The sequence below is a fragment of the Seriola lalandi genome, unplaced genomic scaffold (genome assembly GCF_002814215.2).
Source record: "Seriola lalandi dorsalis isolate HSWRI2012SDOR001 ecotype SW California unplaced genomic scaffold, Sedor1 jcf7180002054855, whole genome shotgun sequence".
NCBI classification, from domain to species: domain Eukaryota; kingdom Metazoa; phylum Chordata; class Actinopteri; order Carangiformes; family Carangidae; genus Seriola; species Seriola lalandi.
In genome coordinates, this window is record NW_019525408.1 from 268,611 (window position 1) to 287,703 (window position 19,093).

At 38.8% G+C, this 19,093-nt stretch overlaps 1 protein-coding gene across 2 annotated transcripts; it reads left to right on the top strand.

The window, feature by feature from the left end:
- Window positions 1-794: 794 nt before the first annotated feature.
- Window positions 795-7,740, top strand: LOC111670468 (NAD-dependent protein deacylase sirtuin-5, mitochondrial-like). Of its 2 annotated transcripts, none has more exons than XM_023427186.2 (9): window positions 795-909; window positions 2,123-2,227; window positions 2,903-3,036; window positions 3,530-3,755; window positions 4,349-4,436; window positions 4,568-4,621; window positions 5,966-6,089; window positions 6,261-6,376; window positions 6,685-7,740. In XM_023427186.2, coding segments are annotated over exons 1-9 (924 nt in total). In that variant the 5' UTR covers window positions 795-908; the 3' UTR covers window positions 6,761-7,740. The 2 variants fall into 2 exon arrangements, with proteins under 2 accessions (XP_023282954.1, XP_023282955.1); XM_023427187.2 differs by having other exon boundaries at window positions 835-923.
- Window positions 7,741-19,093: the final 11,353 nt, after the last annotated feature.

A 19,093-nucleotide genomic window follows, 5' to 3' on the forward strand; every position in this document is an offset into this window, starting at 1 on the left:
TAAACCAGGAAAACGATCGTTTAGAATTTAAGTCTTCAGAAAATGATTATTAAATGAATAACTTAAGCTATATATAGGCCTAGGCTAGTGATTTACACCTACATTATGCCCATTTATTTATTTTATTTTTCAAATTCAAAATTACAGTTTTGGCTTGACCATAATTAAGTGCTGCCAGTGTACGAGCTTTACAGTGTGTATAGTTTAATAAATGATAGGTAATTAAGTATGATTAATAATTCAGCCATTAATAATTTGTACGAAAAAGGGGCAACAAATGGCTTTCACATTACTACATATATACACACACACACACACACACACACACACACACACACACACACACACACACACATATATATATATATATATATATATATATATATATATACACCATACAACTACATAATACAACATGGTATACTATTAGATAAGTAAAGAAATCATAATAATAAAAAGATTAATAAATATGTGATAAGTTTTTGTTCAATTTAGTTCAGGCCAGATCTTTTTTGTCCCACAAGAAGAAAAACATTTAGTAAAAACACAATAAGGCAAGATTTCAGTTGTATTGTATATGTATTTGTTTTGTTCTTTTAAATAAACAAACAAACAATAACAGATTCTTATTTCTTGGTGTTGGCTGCTGTGTCTCTACCTTGAGGAGAATGAATGAATCATCCTGAATGAACCACACTTACAGCAGTTAACCACCAGATGGCTCTCTTAGACACATTTTTTTCTCTCCCTTTAACCTCTTTAACAACAGTTTTCGTGCATTTTTTAAGAGAGGGGTTTACGACAGTGTGGTACGTTTACGGCCTCTCGTGTTAATTGCACTGACAGAGGTAAACAAGCGTCAAGTCTGTGTGGATTTCGGCTCCTAAAGAGGAAATATCACCCAGCTAAGTAAGTACTGCAAGGTAAATAAGGCAATGTCATTTAAATAGGCATGTATTGGCTCTGTTTTCAGGTGAAATTACCTAGTAATACATGTTTGAATGGGTACGTTAGTGTCTACTTGTGGCAGCGAGCACGACGAGTTGTCCTAGCTAACTTAGCTCACGACCTTACAAGCTACGTTATTGTTAGCGTTGTATGTTTTAGCAACATATCAGGTAAAGTTAGTCTTCTACTTTCAATATATTCTCCATGGACCTTCCTTTTGAACGTAAGTGACCGGTTGGTTATCTCCAAAATGACCAACAAACAGCCACAACAGCGGGTGCAACTTAGCTGTAACCTGTAAGGACACGCAGTTGCAGCTGTTTGATTTGTAAAACCAGTTCAGACACATTAAACTCTTAGTTTGTTCTGCCTTTGTGGGACGCACCCAGTTGCTAGTTTTACTTACAGTTTTTCTAAGTAGGCTGTTTAAAAGTTTCCTCTTAGTTTTACAGCCAACTTATTTGTTTTAAAAAGAGTTTTATGCACATTTCTTGCCTTATCAGGTCGACATCTGTGATTGTGTGATTTCACAACTACATTTCAAGCATTCTTGAAGCCATGTCTTGTTTTCATTTTGATATGTTGAAGCAGTTTTACAGTTGCACACAGGATCACTTCTCTTGATTTATTCACTTAAATGAATCCTTAAGCGTAATTATTTAGAGCATTTCTTTCACACAGCACAACATATTCTGTGTCCAGTATGTGCTTGTTCCTAAACTTCTTTGCAGCTATGAGTAAAATATTCAAAACAAAACACTATGTTGCACTATTACACTAAATGGAGATATTCTGGACATCTTGTGCATCATGTAATAGACATTTTCCCCAAGTTAAGCATGACATATTTTTACACAAGTTTGAACAATGTTTGGCTGCACAACAGGAAGAGATCCATATCTGACTCAGTTAAGATTGAAGGATGATTTGCCATGTTCACATTCAATACAGATGATTTGCCATGTTCACATTCAATATACAAAAGGACCAGTTATATAATCCGGTCCTAACACATATAATATAATCAGAAAAAGTCTTCATGCCTAAACTACATAGTGAAAACAACTAGTTGGAACAGAAATTACATATAAAAAGTGAGGCTGTACAATAATTTATTTTCTTTTTGTGTTGTCCTTTGTGTTTTTACCCCTGTTCAACTGTATTTCTGAAACAGTGACAATGCTTCTCCAAAGTCGAGCTGTGTTTGCCCTTGGCCTTCGCATGTGCTCTACTCATGTGACAAAAGGACCTTTGATAGAGACAGCAAGACCCAATTCAGGTAAAATGAAAGGTACTAGGTTGACAGTATATGATGTTGGTTTGGTGATGTGTCAGATCAGTGTTAGCCCTGTATTAAACAATGGATATCAGCCATTGGATATCAGTCATCATCCTTCCTGACAGGATAGAAATGAAATGTTTTTAGTAACACTTGACAATATGGTGCACAAATATCTGAGTAGCATTTAAGTTAAAAGCTTAAAAGTCTTAACTGATAATTAATGAGTAACAAACAAGAAGTTTCAGATTTTAGATCATGAAAAGTTACTGTAATTGTCTAATGATAGCTTATTTGTGAATCTACATACTGACCTCTTTGATAAATCAGTTGTTCCTGATTTTACTAATGCAAGGTCTGTGGAAAGGGCAACAAGAACATTATAATATAGAACTCAAACATTATAATGTTAATTGTAATACTTACTGAATTATTGTAGCATCCAGAGAACCCCTCCCTACACAACATTTTGTTAGGACTATTGTAAAAATTATACATGTTGGAAATGATCAGTTAAGAGTAAAAACATTGATCACTCAAAGTGATATCACACCAGTCATTGTCTCATAGTAATAGTAATAGCTAAATCACATTGTTCTCTTTTTTTTTTTTTTTAATATTAAGACACTTAAAAAGCAATTAATTAGTAAGATGCTTTTCATTTTGTTTTCCCAGACATGTCTGAATTCCGCAAGGACTTTTCCAAAGCAAAGCACATAGTTATCATCACGGGCGCAGGTGTGAGTGCGGAGAGTGGAGTCCCAACTTTCAGGGGAGAAAATGAGAAGTGGAGGAAGTGGCAGTCTCAGGTAATTTACAAAAAAAACAAAACACACACACATGTTTGTATGTGACTATATTATTTATTTATTTATTTATTTATCTATCGGTTTTTACTGTCTTTTTATTTAGGTCAAAGTCTTGTGTTTGGTCTGATTTCCAGCTGTGGTTCAAAGTTGTTGCTGTGGAGTGGGTGTATTTTATGTTTACATAATACATCTTCACAGCTCAGTGGATTTATCTCAGCAGCAATAGCCACTAAAGAAAGAAATGGTATTTGTTGCATAATCTGGATTCTTGTGGTGGGCTGCAGTAGGATTTACCTCCAGGAAAGAATCAACAATTATCCGTAATCCAAAAAAAAAAAAAATCTCACTCTTTAATTGAGGTGTTTAAACCTAATCTGCTACATTTTGTTATCTGTCTAATTCTTTCCTCTGAAGATGACGCTTTTGATTGGTACCCTCTTAGCATTTGAGGGTTGACTGACTTAAGACATTCACATTGTTGATGCATCCTCAGGACCTGGCTACTCCAGAGGCCTTCTCACGCACCCCGTCTCGAGTCTGGGAGTTCTACCATTACAGAAGGGAGCTGGCGCTGAACAAGAAGCCCAGTGCTGCCCATCAGGCTATAGCAGAGTGCGAAGCCAGGTTGAGGAAGCAGGGACGCTCCGTGGTTGTCATCACCCAGTGCACAGATGACCTTCACCGACAGGCTGGGTCCAAACACGTGCTCAAGATTCATGGTGAGGGGCCGATTTGGGACAAATCTAAAAACTACCATGCATCAGACAAACACAGAGTTAGTCACTAATTTAATCAACACAAAGACACAGGGCAGAGCCAGAAGTGGCTGATAAGCAAGATACAGACAGAGAAGCACTGCCCAGATAGGTTAGAGAGACAGACAGATTAGAGAGAAATGCACTGCAAGCTACCACTTAACGTTAGCCTCCTGATATTTACTGACATCAAACTTGAAGAGGTGAGCACAAGTTTACCTGATTGCTGTTCCTGCATTTCACTCTCTTGGAGTGTTTTTTTTTTCTCTTTTCGTGACCAGGAGGATAGTTCCACTTCATCCTTTCATCAAAGTTGTAAACACTGACACCCAGTTTGACACTAGGGGGAGGCGGGGTCCTTGCGTAATTTGCAGAGCCCTACGCAACTTGCGTACTCAGCATATACGCCTGCCCAGCTCTGAAAAACTTCCTGGCATCGATAAAAGGAATTGATAAGCTCAGGGGCATACGATTCTGATGGTTCGTACAATTTGGATCTGGTTGCCAACTGCATCCTGTTCTTGATTCCCATACCCATTTTCTGTGTGTAACTGCAGGCAGTCTGATGGAGACGCGCTGTGTGAGTTGTGGAAATGTTACTCTGAACAAGCGTAGCCCCATATGTGCCGCCCTAAAGGACAAAGGGTAAGAGGCAGCACCTCTGGAGTATACACGAACTGATAAACATGCAGGATTTGTAGCCTGATCTCTTCAGGTTGACCCCTGTTTGGATAAAGTGCTATTTCACTCACTGTGTTTGTTCTGTTAATGCACAGTTCACCTGACCCAGATGTTGCTGATGCCCAGATTCCAGTGGATAAACTGCCAAGGTGGGATTAATGTCACTTGATATTAATAATGCTAAGGGTCAGACTTACTAAGCTTTTGTGTTGCTTCTCAAATGCCAACTGTGCCTGGATTTTTCCTTTATTAAACAGGCACACCAGCCTGAAAACAGTTTGTCTGTGGTCTTAAGTGTGTTCCACATGTCAGCAGTGTCTCTCTCTCTCTCTCTCTCTCTCTCTCTCTCTCTCTCTCTCTCTCTCTCTCTCTCTCTCTCTCTCTCTCTATTAATTGTAAATGTATTTGGGGGGGCTGTGCAAACACCAGGAGGGAAGACCAGGTTGCTTAATTTTGTGTGCAGGGAAAATTCTCTGTATATAAAGAGCAGATGCAAGTATGTTAAAAAGGAAGGTTGTGGTTGGACTGTACTGTGCTGTACAGAAATCTCTGTGGCAGCACACAGGCAGTGTGATGTAATGAATAAATGATTATCTCATTAAATATTAACTTAGTAATTTATAAACTGTGGGATCTCTGTATACTACCAATTGCACTCTTTAAATAAAAACAAATTTGAGTACGGTCATTTTGGTATTCTTGTGAGACTTTAGTTGTCTCAACCACCATTTCCACCCTCCATCTGCTCTGCTTTGAGCTTCTGTTGAACCTGCTGCTCCTTCAAGATCAGATCTGTCCCAGCTCTCCCTCACCACCTGTTACATTGGCTTATATATGTAGTTGTTAAAAGCAATGTTGTGCATCTTAAGTCTGATTGTGTGATGAGTTGCTGCCTTGTTAAATCAGTGTGAGCACAAATTAAATGAAAAGCCTAAATCAAATTTACCCTGTGCTTCCATGAACTCCGTTCTGGTCCTGGATCTTAACTCTTCTCAGGTCTTCTCAGTCTAAGCTCCATCTCAATTTTTACTTGTTTCCAAGTGTTTTCATTATGCATTAAGAGAACCTGGGGTTTCCAATGTTGTACTTGAGTCCCCATGTTAGTAATAGTGAAGTCGTGGCTTCCACTTGGGGGCAGTGGTGTGCTGTGAATATTTCAACTTTTCTCTTAGACCTTTGGTTGTCAAGTCATTTAAAAAAACAATATGGCCAAAGAGTTGTACGTTGACGAGATATTGAGTTTAAACACACTGAGAGTGCATGCAATTTCTACTTCATCATTGAGTTATCTAGGATAAAAAAACTGCAGCTTCTTCACTCATGGGTTTAACTATCAAGCAAATTGCACCTCTGCCCACATCGCAAGCAGTGACTGTGTCTGCATGGATTTACCCTTTTGTGTTATAATGATTAATTAATGATTAAATATGGTGTGATAAATACAGTATGACACAACTAATCACGCAAGTACTGTTTTCTGCTGCTGTATCAAGGTGTGACGAAAGTGACTGCCATGGTCTTCTAAGGCCCAACGTTGTGTTTTTTGGAGAAACTCTGGACTCTCATGTCCTGACCAAAGTGGAAAAAGAGATGGAAATCTGTGATCTCTGTCTGGTGGTGAGTTCTCCTCATTATTACATGCGTACATGTCATATTCTCCTATTGTGTAATATTATTATATAACAATATTTGTTCAGAATCTCTCAAGGACTGGACCTGAAATACAATACTGTACAGTGGTTTTCAAGTTGATGCTGGTGTCATTGCCCTCTCTGTGTTTATCTATAGGTGGGCACATCTTCAATCGTTTACCCAGCAGCCATGTTTGGCCCGCGGGTTGCATCCAGAGGCGTTCCAGTGGCAGAGTTCAACACACAAACAACGCCGAAATCCCAGTACTTCACGTAAGTCGGTCAAGAAGCTGGGTGTATGTTGAAAAACTAAAAATAGCATGAAATTATGTAAATTATAAGTGATGTTGCATATCTATATTTATATCACATTATAGTATATTCATATTATATTATACTCAGATATGTAGCGCCATCCACTGGCATCATAGGCAACATCCAGGCCGCTTCACAATATTTGTTAACCTTGAATCAGTCGCCCACTCCAAAGCACTTTCAACTCTACCTGACCTTGTAGTCGTCAACCTAAAATTCTGACCTTCAGTGTCTCCTTGTTTTTCTGTGTGTGTGATGTGACACAGGTACCATTTCCAGGGACCATGTGGAACCACACTGCCTCCAGCTTTGGCACGAGACGAGTCAGAGGTTATTTACTGACTTTACAGACAGCAGTCAGTGGCTTCTTCTATAGTCTAATGCAATCTAAAGCTGTGGGGTTTCACAGCATTTCTCCAAATCTTTGCCTTAATATCACTCTAGCTGTTAATGCTTAGTAGAGGGAGAACTGTAAATAATTAAGCATTTTAAGACTTTGAGATGGATCTTTTAATACTTGAATATATAGCTCACTCAACTGAAAATGGGATTTTGAATGTTTTACATATTCGTTGCTTAGAGTTAAGCAGGAGCTATGCAGCTTGGTGTAAGAAAGGGAATGTACTACGTATGTAGTTCTTTGCTTAGGAAAACATTTCCTCAGGTATCAGAGGGTATTAATGTTTTTCTTTACATATTAGTTGCTGGTGAGTGATTGTTATATTTCGGATATACTGTGCTCAAAATTGTGCTGTACAACGGAACAGCATATTACTCCAGGTGCCAATGGAGGGTATTGCTCTTTTTTCTTTCCACCAAATGAACAGATGTACAGACTGTAACATAATCTCGTGCCTTTCAAAACTGTTTACACAACCTTGACCAAATGCTCGCTTTAAACCTCAAGTGAAAATCAACCAATGTTACAGAGATTTACCTGAGTGCAGAGGTAGTTTTTGACCAAGGACAGAGAGGGTAGAGAGAGGGAAAATGCCATTTCAGTCCTAGCCTGAATCAGCATTAATTCACTCTCATGCTCTTTGACTGTGTTTAGTATAAGTATAGTTACATGTCATGGATTATTCATGATACATTTGATGCATTTTTACACATTTCAGTGGCTGTTATCAAATATATATATGTGTGTTCAATAATTGTGGATGGAAATTGTCTAAACATGGAAGCAACTATATATTTAATAACACAATCATTTTTTTTTTTACTTTTTTTCCCATAAACATCATTCACACTTTCTTATGATGCATCTATTAAAACTAGCAATGCAATAATACAGAATATAATTATTAAAACACTAGATGTTTGTTTGCTGTCTTTGTGTCATTGTCCACTGTGAAAAAGCATCAGTTGGTTTGTTGATCTACAGTGGAGTAAACTGTACTGTACCCAAAATGAACAGTAGATGCCAGCATGTAGCTTTTATAGTAAGATGTAACTATACCACTCAGATTCCTCTCAGAGTATGCAGGAAGCATCCTGTCAGTGAACTCAGGGTTGTTTCAGCTGAGCCGAGGTGAGGAAACAGCCTCAGTTATCATCCAGCTGAAAATGGAAATGATTTGAAGTGGAAAGCAGTCTATGACACAAGTTAGCCTCTGTTGTCCCAGGTGTGTTACAGGGATGTTGATAAAATCATATGAGATACTATTATTTGTGTTTTTGGCTGGACCGCAACAGCGGGGCCAGCCCAATAATCTGGAGTGTCCCTGACTGACTGACTGACTGACTGACTGACTGACAGACTGACTGATGATATTACAACCATTGGAGTTGGACAAAAATGAAAGTATGAATAAATTAAAGTATAAATACAAAAATAAAGTCGAAATTACAACAATTAAATGCAAAATGAAAACATTTGGTAATAAAAAAAATGCTATTTCTGTATTTTTACATTTCTACATTTATTTATTTATCTCTGTTTCAGTATGTTAATTAAGTAGGCGGTCCTTCCTCAGTCTAAAGCTGGATTGGTTATAGTGGTGTGATTGATTGGATGGATCTGCTACTACTGCCTTGACTGGTGCACAGGAGGTTTACCTTTCCATGGACTTTGACCCTAGATTTAGCGATTTTTTTTCCAGACTCTTTCATGACATTTCTTTCCATGAAGCACCGAGCAACAAATCTAGTGACTTTTTGAACAAACCTTCGCTACTTTCTATCAAGGAGAGTCACCATCAAGTTAATTGAATACAATGAATTGATTTCATTCAATTGGATTTAATTGAGTAAATCTAATTTAATTCAATTTATATTTTAATTTAAGGATGCCAACCGGGGCTTAGGGCTACACCTCTTGTTATGGGAAGTCTACCAAGCCGCTCTGGTGACCCGGCTGCTCGGGAACTGCAGGGAAGTGGAGGAGTGCTTCCAATACACTGAGCCTCGCCTCCATTACAGCAAAAAAAAAAACTGCTTTCATTATATGTTTCATTATTACTAAAGGAGGCAGAGAAATAATTAAACATAAGACACACCGAGCAGGAGAGAGGGAGGGAGAGAGAGAAGTCATTGGTAATGAGGCTTCGTACCACTATGACCCATTCTACATATCAAACCGAAGGATTTATACATAAAGTAAAACTTACATTCTGGAGTTGAAGTAAATAAAAGCTGAACTATTGTGGATCCCAGACAGGCTGTGAGCTGAGTGAGAGCACATCATGGTTCTAAAATCTGGAATTGACCGTAGGCAGTCCAGCCACTTTTGATCTAGTCTTCTTAAATTTTAGGTGACTGCTTGAGTAGAGAAATTGGTGGGACTTTATTCATTCTCATTGCCTTTTTTAGGTTGAGGCCTAGTGTAGCATTTCCCAACTTTTTTGGCTTATGATTACGTACATTTGTTACAGGAGGTTACATTTTTGTTTGTTTTTTAAAAATATTTTTGAGTCCTAAAGAAATGATCCAATGATCAGGTAAATGGGAAAAGATTACAGGAGAGTCTTAAAAATGTTATGAAGGAGAAATATGTTTTTGTCCCCTTTCCTTTCCGATTAATCATCCCATGACCTCTCAGACTTATCTTGCAACCCTCATTTTACAAAAACACTGGCCTAATGCATCCTAGAGACAAAAGCTCCAGCTTCTTCAAAGTGTTTATCTTCATTGACTGACTGGACTAACATGGTTAAGTCATTCAGTGGAAATGAGAGAGACAGAGGGCCAGTAGTAATTCAAATTAGCTGGGGAAGGTTATGTTCATTAGACAGTGTTATGATAATGTAATGATAGTCATAAAGGAGTTATCTCAAGAGAGCTAGAGAGTGTACATGTGTGTGAGAGAGCCACACACACACACACAGGTCCGTAATCCATCTTTGGTACCTCAGGGGAGTCACTTGGGTTAGTTCATTTCATGCCCACTGTAGTTTCAGCACTCTCATTAGAATTTTTTTGTCCACACAGCATAGCAGCACCACAAAACATAACCACAAACATGCCCCAGTTGGCCCAGCACATGTTCTGAGAAAATACCAGGCACCATTTCCTCTCAAGTGTTATTCCGTCTCTACTGTGGCGCCTCACCACTTGCTTTCTTTTCTTGACAATTAGCATCCAAATCAAATCCTTCTGTCCTCCATAAAGTATGTCCACCTGTTAATGTATATCATCATCATCATTGCAATGATTAGATTTTCTCATTTCCTCCTCTATTACCGCTGCTTCTCCTCAAGAAGAGGTAAAGCCAAGTCCCATTTGTCATCAGGAGAAAAAGTACATGGAGAGGCACTTAAGAGAAATCTCAGGCATTTGATACAGTCATTTCTGGAGCTGATGTGAACAAGGCTGCCAACTTTGCTCCTGCAGCTCATTCATGAATGTAGTGGGGAGGGATGAAACAGTGACAGTAGAAAGGTCCTTGTCTGACCCAAAAGCCTATGGGTTAATAGAGTCATCATCATTGGTGGCAGCTCTACAAATATCCCTCTGTCTCTTTGAATGAGGAGGTAGATTGACCAGGAGATGGCGTTTGTGTGTGAGTGTGTAGGCATATATTGGTTTTAATGCGAATGTCTGTGTGTGGGAGATTGTCTCTGTCTCTGGGAGTTATTTTGTTTGAGTCTCTGTGTTTGGAAAAATCAGAGTGGTATTTGATGGCCAGCTGGATAAGTGTCCATTTGTGTGAGTGTGTGTACATGTACTTGAACCAGGGGGAAGAATGTGTCTCAGCGTGTGTGTGTGTGTGTATGTGTGTTTGTGCTATATATCTACTGGTGTAATTTTTCTTTCTGTATGCAGACTGGCAGAAGTGTCAGGCCAAACCAGGTCAGGCTGGGTGAGGAGCCGTGAACATTACACAGATACAGTTAACCAGAGCTTGTCAATGTCCATTTGGCATGGCATGCCTCATTCTGTAAGTTCAGTATCTGTATTTTTTTTTTTAAACTGAGCTTTTTTTTAAATATTGTGTATCTCCTATTTGAAAAGGTGTCACAATAATAACTAGAGCAAGTCTAAAAGAAATAGCTAGTTTTAAGGTGTAGATAACACATTGCATCTGAAGCTAAGGGGGCTGAATGCATTGCTGCTAGATAATGAGAAGATGCCTGTTCTAGATTAGATTAGATTTTGATTAGATTATTAGATTCAACTTTGTTGTCACTGCACAAAGTATTGAGATAACGATCTAAGCAGAAGGGCAAACTAGGGTTATAGTCAAATCGTATATTATACTTTTTTTCATTTGTAAAGTCAGCGAGGATACTGTTTCCAGGCCATTAAGAAGTCCAGGGTTAGTACGATACATAAAAAAAAGAATGAAAGGGCATGGTGAAGAATTACCAGACTGTTTCAGTTCTTGCAGTGTTATCAAACATTTCAGAAAGAGTTGCACATGACCAGTGTGGTGCTTATACAAGGAAACAATATTCTTTAAGAACCGACCTAAGAACCACAGAAAAGCTCTTGTTGACCCGACTGACCAGGTTATGAACAACAGACTTTAAAAAGCTTTTTGATACAGTAAACCATTCAGTTTTATGGAACAAACATACAGTTTTTACATGTGGTGTTCCACAGGGATCAAGCTTAGGACCTTTTACTCTTCCTATATATATGAATAATTTGAATTACATTGTTTATTTGTGAACTTTTTCTGTTGGCTGTTGATTTGGCTTTGTAGGTGAGCTCAATATACGTCTTTGAAACGCAGTCAAGACATGCTGAAAATTAGTACATGGCTGGTGAACGATAAACTTTCAATCTTTTTTATTTTCCTTGCATTTATAAACTTGTGTAAAACCAGATTACATCCACAATCGAGTCACAACTAGTGACCACTTAGGTGGTTTACATGATCAAAATTTATGGTTAAAAAATGTCCAGAAGTCTAATGCCAGTCTAAAGGTTTGAAAATGCGTCTTCATGTGAGTTACAAGAATGTGTTGTGTAAGACTTGACTGTGCTGTGCATGTTGTTTCTTTTACCATAATCTGTCTAAGCAACAACAGACCTGTTTACGGACTGCACAAATTAAGTAGGTTATATTTTTGAGAACAGCAGAGGTAATACTAGGCATAGGCTTATGAAGAGGGTATTTTCTATTTATAGCAATGTTCACACACTGGAGTGGGGACCAGGGCTTGTGTCACATGCATGCAAGCACATACACACACTGACATACACACTGACACACACACAAACAAACAGTCAGTGCTACCAACACATACTAATCTCCTCATGGTCTCCTCCTTACCTTTCCCTGAACTCTGTGTGTTTAACAGACTTGTCTGTTGTAATAAAGGTTTACAGTTCATCCCTCATTTGCCATGAGAACCACAACTAATTTAGGAAGACCCACCACCTGTCCCCACCCTACATTATATTCTTTGTTCCTTTACTTTTGGTCTTCTGTGTGATGTAAGCTTGATATTCCCACAATGACATGAACAATAAACAAGATGTGAGGAAAAGTCAGTTTCATACATCGACTAAGGTGTCTTTCCCTGACCTACAGCACATCCCTGGATTATGCTGATGCTTGTGCTTCCAGGTAGCTGATTGCAAGGGAGTTGTTGTTTGAGGAAGGCTGAGATAGGGGCTCAGGTGCAAGCTAATCTGCTCTAACCCTGCACTAATTAGGATCAAGGCTAGTGGCCACTTTCTTGTGGTTATTGATCACCGGCCCCGCCTCTCCCAGAGAAGTATTTGACTCCTATAAGAACAGCAGCACAGTGTACACATAAGGGGAAGCTCTCCCCTCCCTGCCTGGTGAATCTTGTTTGTGTCTTTGAAATTCAGAATCCAGTTCCTTTTCAACATCAGGCCTTTGTGTTGTTAGGTCTCATCCGTTAGGCCTCTAGTCAGCCTGCTCTGTTTTTTCCTCTTTCCTACGTCAGTACTCTTTAACTGAATTCATCTGACCCACTCAATATTCATTGTCTAGGGTGTCTGTTGACCAGAATCACAGGCATTTCCATCTGCCTCTTTCCCTCACTATCACTTTCTCTTTTTCTCGTTTCACTTCACTTCAACTTAAAATCAACTAGTCAGGTTGCTATTAGTTTCCCAAGAGAATAAGAGGCCCTTTTGTGTTTTTTGGATAGGCTATATATTTTTTCAAACACTAATTTTTCTGCTGTTAAAAGGATATATGTGAATTACAGCTGAGTTTGTTGAGTCAAACATTAAAAAAGGGTGGCCTCCAAAACTCATTTAAGGGGCAGATTTGCAGACCAGTCCAGCAATGGTAGAGAATAAAACCAACAAAACTCACTGGCACATAATTGGTCCTGCATTCACTAATTCTTTTGGACACTTGGGGGCAGCACAACCAGTGCACCCAACATTGACAGTACCTTATAAAGGTGACATGGCTAACATGTTAGTAAAAAGCTGCCCATGTAAGCAGACAAGGATCAATATTAGCATTCATTTGGAGTCGTGTTTCTTGCCACTTGATGAATATAAGTCTAATATCCACTTTCCCTCTTCATCTGTTTTTGTCTCCACTACATACTGATGGAAATACTTGGCTTTTTAACTGCTACATGCTCCACTTTGTTCAACAGTTAGTTGCTAGCTAAGTCAATTTACTGTTTTATGAGAGGCATTCAGTGGGTTTAACAGAGTTTTCTCAGTTGCCTGTTGAAGCTGGACAGGATACTGGTGAGAGAGGTGAGAATTAACCAAGCCAATCAAACAAAGCTGAGCAGAAAACGAGACAATGTACTGAAAGATGCTAAAGAGTTTAGGGGAACAGTGATAATTCTCTGTGGACTGCCCTTACACAGTCATTTGATTCATTGTTAACATAAAAATGTTGATTAGAACAAGAGAAATTCTAGTTTCATATAACCTGTGTCATAATTTTGCATTCCTTTTGGTAATATCAACATTGCTCTAACCAAATTAGTTGCTGAGATCTAGGAATATGCCAACATAGATATAAAGTCAGGAGCACAGGCAGCTTTTGGTGCGTAAAGGAATACGTTCTGCTGAACTTGCAACACTTCTTCTATGGTAAGTAAACAGCTGTTAATGCTAATGTTGGCTATGTAGCTATTGCAAAAAAACAATAAATAGCTCCTTTAAAGTGATGCTAAAAATGTTCCAAGATATCAGCAATTACTGTGGTGCAAATATAAGGCCCACACTGTTATAAATTAAGTTTAAATCTTAATTTGATTGAAGTTATTACTTTTCTTTCCATCACAGCCAGGTTGAAAGTTCTAGTAGAGCTGTTCTCAGTGCCTATGTAGACATTGTTTTACATTATCACATCTGTAAGTGAACAGGTAGTTTTTTTTGAAAGACCTCTCTCTGTGTCTCTCTCCCTCCCCCTCCCTCTCTGTTTGTCTGTCTCTCTCTGCTGCCTCATGTGCTGCACAGTGAACACTTCAAGCACTCAAATTCACTGGGGCACGTGATACTTTGGAAGACAGCCATTGTGGGAGGGGACAAGGCACATGTACCGGAAGCAAACACACACACATAAACACATATGCAAACAGATACACACTCACACATTGGCTCTCCCAGATTACTTGAACTACCAGAAGCTTTAAGAGGATTTCACTATGGGAGGGTGCTGCACTTGAATCTCAGGCACCTGATGGCTATTGATCCATCCTAAGCTTGCACAGAGATACACATGCGAAACAGACACAGTTGTTACTTTTTGTCATTACAAACAAGCTTCTGACCTATCTTCTTCATTTTTCAGTGTTGCAGGAGCAGCTGGAGGTTCCACTCTGCAGTAGTCTGCTCCTTTGGATTCAGGGCTACAGTACAACACGTAAAAATAGCATAGCCCCAATCTGTCTGAGTGACGGGAGCGAGTTGTTTGGACAGGAAGCATCCAAACGGTAATCCACACCTGTCACTTTCTTTATACAATCCCCTTTTCCATCATAGGACACAATTGCAATAAATGTGTCCATAAACGGTGTAGTCTAGCTCTTGGGGTTTATTAGCAATGCTGATGTGAGCGGAAGATTAGAAGGGGAGTGTTGTCTGTAATGGAGGCAATGCTGAACAAGTCCCTCAGATAATGTAGGTTGATAAGCAAAAGGTTGCAATCAGCAAGCTGTCATGAGAGAAAGCAGGATAATATCATGTATACTGTTTAGGGAAAGGAAGATACTGATCAGGTTTACATTTGATGGTAACACATTACGTGTTCTTTTGAAAAATCCTTACCTAGAAATGTAGGTTTGATTTACATTTCCTTCTCAGTAAAGATGTTCAAATAGGTAATTTTACTCTATGTCAGTAACCCTATCAAGATATAACAAAATATTTACCAAGGAAAAGAGAAGAAGCCCCATAATGCGATTTATTTGTTAAACCACATTTTTGCACATTCTCAACCCTCATAATTTCTTAGTTTTCATAAATATTAATGATTCTTAAACATTAGTGATTCAAGACAAATTTTTAAAATGCCACTATCGTATGTTATTATTGACACTGTTGTTATAATAGATGCCTTCGACAGAGGACGCTAAAAGCAGCAATAACTGGCTGACAACATTGTATCCCATCAACTTTCTACCTGAGATTGCATCTGACAAACAATCTATGTCTTTCAAACTACTTGACAAACAGCTGAACTGTGCTAGACCAAGATTTTGCTTTGCAAAGTTTTTAGAACACAGTCAAAGCCTGTTCAATGACCTTGTCGTCATTGAAGTGACAAGTGCATCAACAGATGAATTACATTTGAATCATGGATTCATAGCCTCTACATTTATCTGTTGTGACTGCACAGTAGATGTGTTTTGGAGAGGGGGCCAATCATTCTCTGTGCTGAATGAAGGATAAGCTTGTGGATTTTTTCCCCCCCGAGTCCAGTTTTGATTTGGTAATTATGTGTGTATTATGTTTTCAGCCCTGACAAATGGAGTTCTGTAGGTTCCTGCTCAAGGCTGGATTTGGACTCATTTCTTTTAAGTTTATGTGAGAAATAGCTGACTTGTGGCGATATTTGATTTACGTTTTCTATTCTACTTCATAAGTAAAGGAAAAGAAATAGATTTATCACCATGTTATGAAAGTAATATAACAAAATATCATGCATATAAAGCTCATGCTCTCAAAGAGTTTTGTAGCTGGAATATTTTCTTTATCCCTCCCAGATGTAGCATGTTTCTCTGAGGAAAGCAGGAGCAGCGCACCTAACTGACAATCATGAGAAAGGGTGCGTTTTGTTTTTTTTTTCTTAGCACATTTTAATTAAGGCTGACATTAGCTAATTCAAAACATGCATTGCTAGTCTCTCTCGGGTCTCTCTTGGCTCTTTCATTTGCTGGTGTTGAGCCAATGTGTCTGTGATTATAAGACCAGCCATGCTTTAACCACATCTGGACACTGGTGGGACTTCCCTGCTTCTGGGCTATCATTACAGATGATCACTTGATGACAGCGAATCTAAAGCACTACTTAGCAGCTCTGAACATTCTTTATTTTTTTTAAAATTTGCTCTGCTTTTTTTTCATTCATCTGCTTTTTATCCTCTTGTCCCCCTTTCCTGGACCAAACCAATGGTGTGTGAGCCATCTGTTTCCAGATTCAGAAATATCCTGCTGGTTGCAGAATTAAAGCCTGTGGAAATCTTTTTGAAGCATTTTTTTGAGAGGGAAGCAGTGACATTTCTCACTGCTCTCTTTACAAGAGAAGGCAAATGTGAGACATGGACCAAAGGCTCTCTATGAAACAAATTTGGTTTCTAAGATCCCCTATATGCTATAGATGATCTTTTAGGAAGATGCTATACAACTGACATGTGGTGGAGAAGATTTTAATTGCTCCGGAGAGCTCAGGCTTTTTAGTCATCAAGCTGTTATTCAAATAACAGTTTTGCAATGTAAATATGTCAGGAACATAATCAGCTGTTTTACATCATTTCAGATCCTCAGCTGTTTCATGTCTTTCCATCTGAGACTTTTTTTTTTTTTTTTTTTTTTTTTTTTTTTACATGAAGAAATATCAAGAGACAGAAATAGAAAGACAGAGACAGAGGAAGTGAAGATGATTTTTAGTAGAGAGGCATGCAGCAGGAAGCAGGCTGCTGTCTCCTTGTCCAATGCCCTTGGAGTGCAGCTTTGTGGTGTGAACTCCCATAAGACCTCTCTTTGTTCTCAGAAGATGAGGGCTGGCAGAGTGTGACCATGCACTTACACCTGAAGCCATCAAAAGCAGAGGGAATAACACTTTTACGCCATACGATGCCTCTGCTCTTATCCCCCAGTGTTCGTGGCCACAAACAGGCCAAGAGGTCCTGGGGGAAATACTATGCACCTTCACACACATGCAAAGAAACCAACTGTCAGTCAACAGCAGCCCCAAATAAATAAATAAAAAGTACAAATCTGCATGTGCAGATACATAAATGGCAATTTGAATGTCAGATTTTCATCTTGTTTGACTGCATAGTTTGACATTTACATCAAAGGAATGTGAGATGTCTTCTACAACTGAAAATCCCAGCGCTCATTATCGAGATTAATTTAGGAGCTGTTACACAAGGAATATTGAAAAATTGATTAAGGCGATGACAGGAAATCAATGCCAGATTAATTACACTCTGGGCTACAAATGACAACACTGTTTTGTTACAGTGGCATATCACCTCCGTGAGAGCCTTGCTACAGTATTTCTGTCACTGACAGGCAAACTACAATAACACATCAGCATTTGTGTGTCAGCTAATAAAGTCTGTGAAAAGTAACAGGAGTAAAAACCTTGTAGATAAGATAGAATATCAGCCTAAAAGCAACGTGTCCTATATCCTGTGTCCCACATCTTTCTCTCAGAGGAGCAGGGGTAGATAACACAGAGGAGTGAGAGTGTCAGGTGGACGAGAGGGAAAGGTAGGGGCCACTGTTGTGGACACGTCCGCAGCAACAGAGCTGTGGGTGTGTGACAGCAAGCATTTTGCAATTATCAATTAATAAATAATTTTTTCTATTAAACCCCCCACCAGTACAAAAATGCTTTTTATTATTTTTTACTTGAGTTGGATGTCCAAGCATCACTGAAGAATAAAAGGATTTTTAAGGTAGTAGCCTATAACTTAATATGTGACACATATTATTATTCAAAGCATTTTTTATTTATCTTAAAAGAAGTCCGGAAGGGATGCCTATTTGTTTGGTCTATAAAATGTCAGAAAATACTCAGAAATGCTAGTCACAATTGCCCAAAGTCCAAGAGGACATCTTAAAAATGTTTTTTTTTTATTTTTTATTTCTATCCAAAACTCAAAGGGATCCTGTTTAAATTAATGTAAAACAGAGACAAGCAGCAAGCCCTCACATTTTAGAATTCAGAGAATAGTTTGGCTTAATCATTGATAGAAATTGTTATTAGATTGTCAATTGATTAATCAATTAAGGTCTAATACAGCAATAGCTATTTGCACTTATTTTTTGCCATAAAAACATTTGCTTTGATGCTTCTCTCTGGCCAGGCTGGTCTTTCATAAAGCACTGCTTCTTTTTCTTTTTGTCTCAGAATTTGGTAAGCTGCCAAATACTTTACTTCTCCATTTGCGTTTTCACTACACTCCATCCTTTCCCCTCTCTCTTTGTTTACCTGTCACACTGTAGCTGTAGATCAGTGAATACTAACAGCTGAGAGCGAGAGAGGGAGAGGGAGCCAGGGAGGAGAACAGGAGGCATGCGAGTGTCCTAGTAGCATGGTGGAGTGCTGGACTTTGGCATGGGCCATCCATCTGTCACTTTCTTACACTCCTCCCTGGTACTGACGGGTCATGGCAATGGCAGCCTGTGACGGATGACTAATCTTCCCCTGGTAATGAATGAGACACCACCCCCTGAATGCCAAGAGGGTGCTGATGGTGAGGGTGGCTGCCTCATTGGCAATACAGAAATCATTATGATGAATGGTATGTAAGCATGTTATCCCATGTCTGTGCCAGCCTGCCAAATGGGCTACAGTACCTGCCAGCTTAGGAGAATCTCTAGTGAGAATCTCATGAATCGTGGTCTGAAAACATTGATACAGAACATCTATTAATTCTGCCTCCTTTCCTCTCATCATCTGTGTTTAATGCATGTGTATGAGTGTAGGAGTCAGGAAAGGGAAGAGCATAAATTAACCAGTAAATGTAAAAAAAATTAGATTGCACAGAGTGTAATGATGGAAACAGGGCATGTGTAGGTGGGAAAGAAAAGAGGACATTGCTAT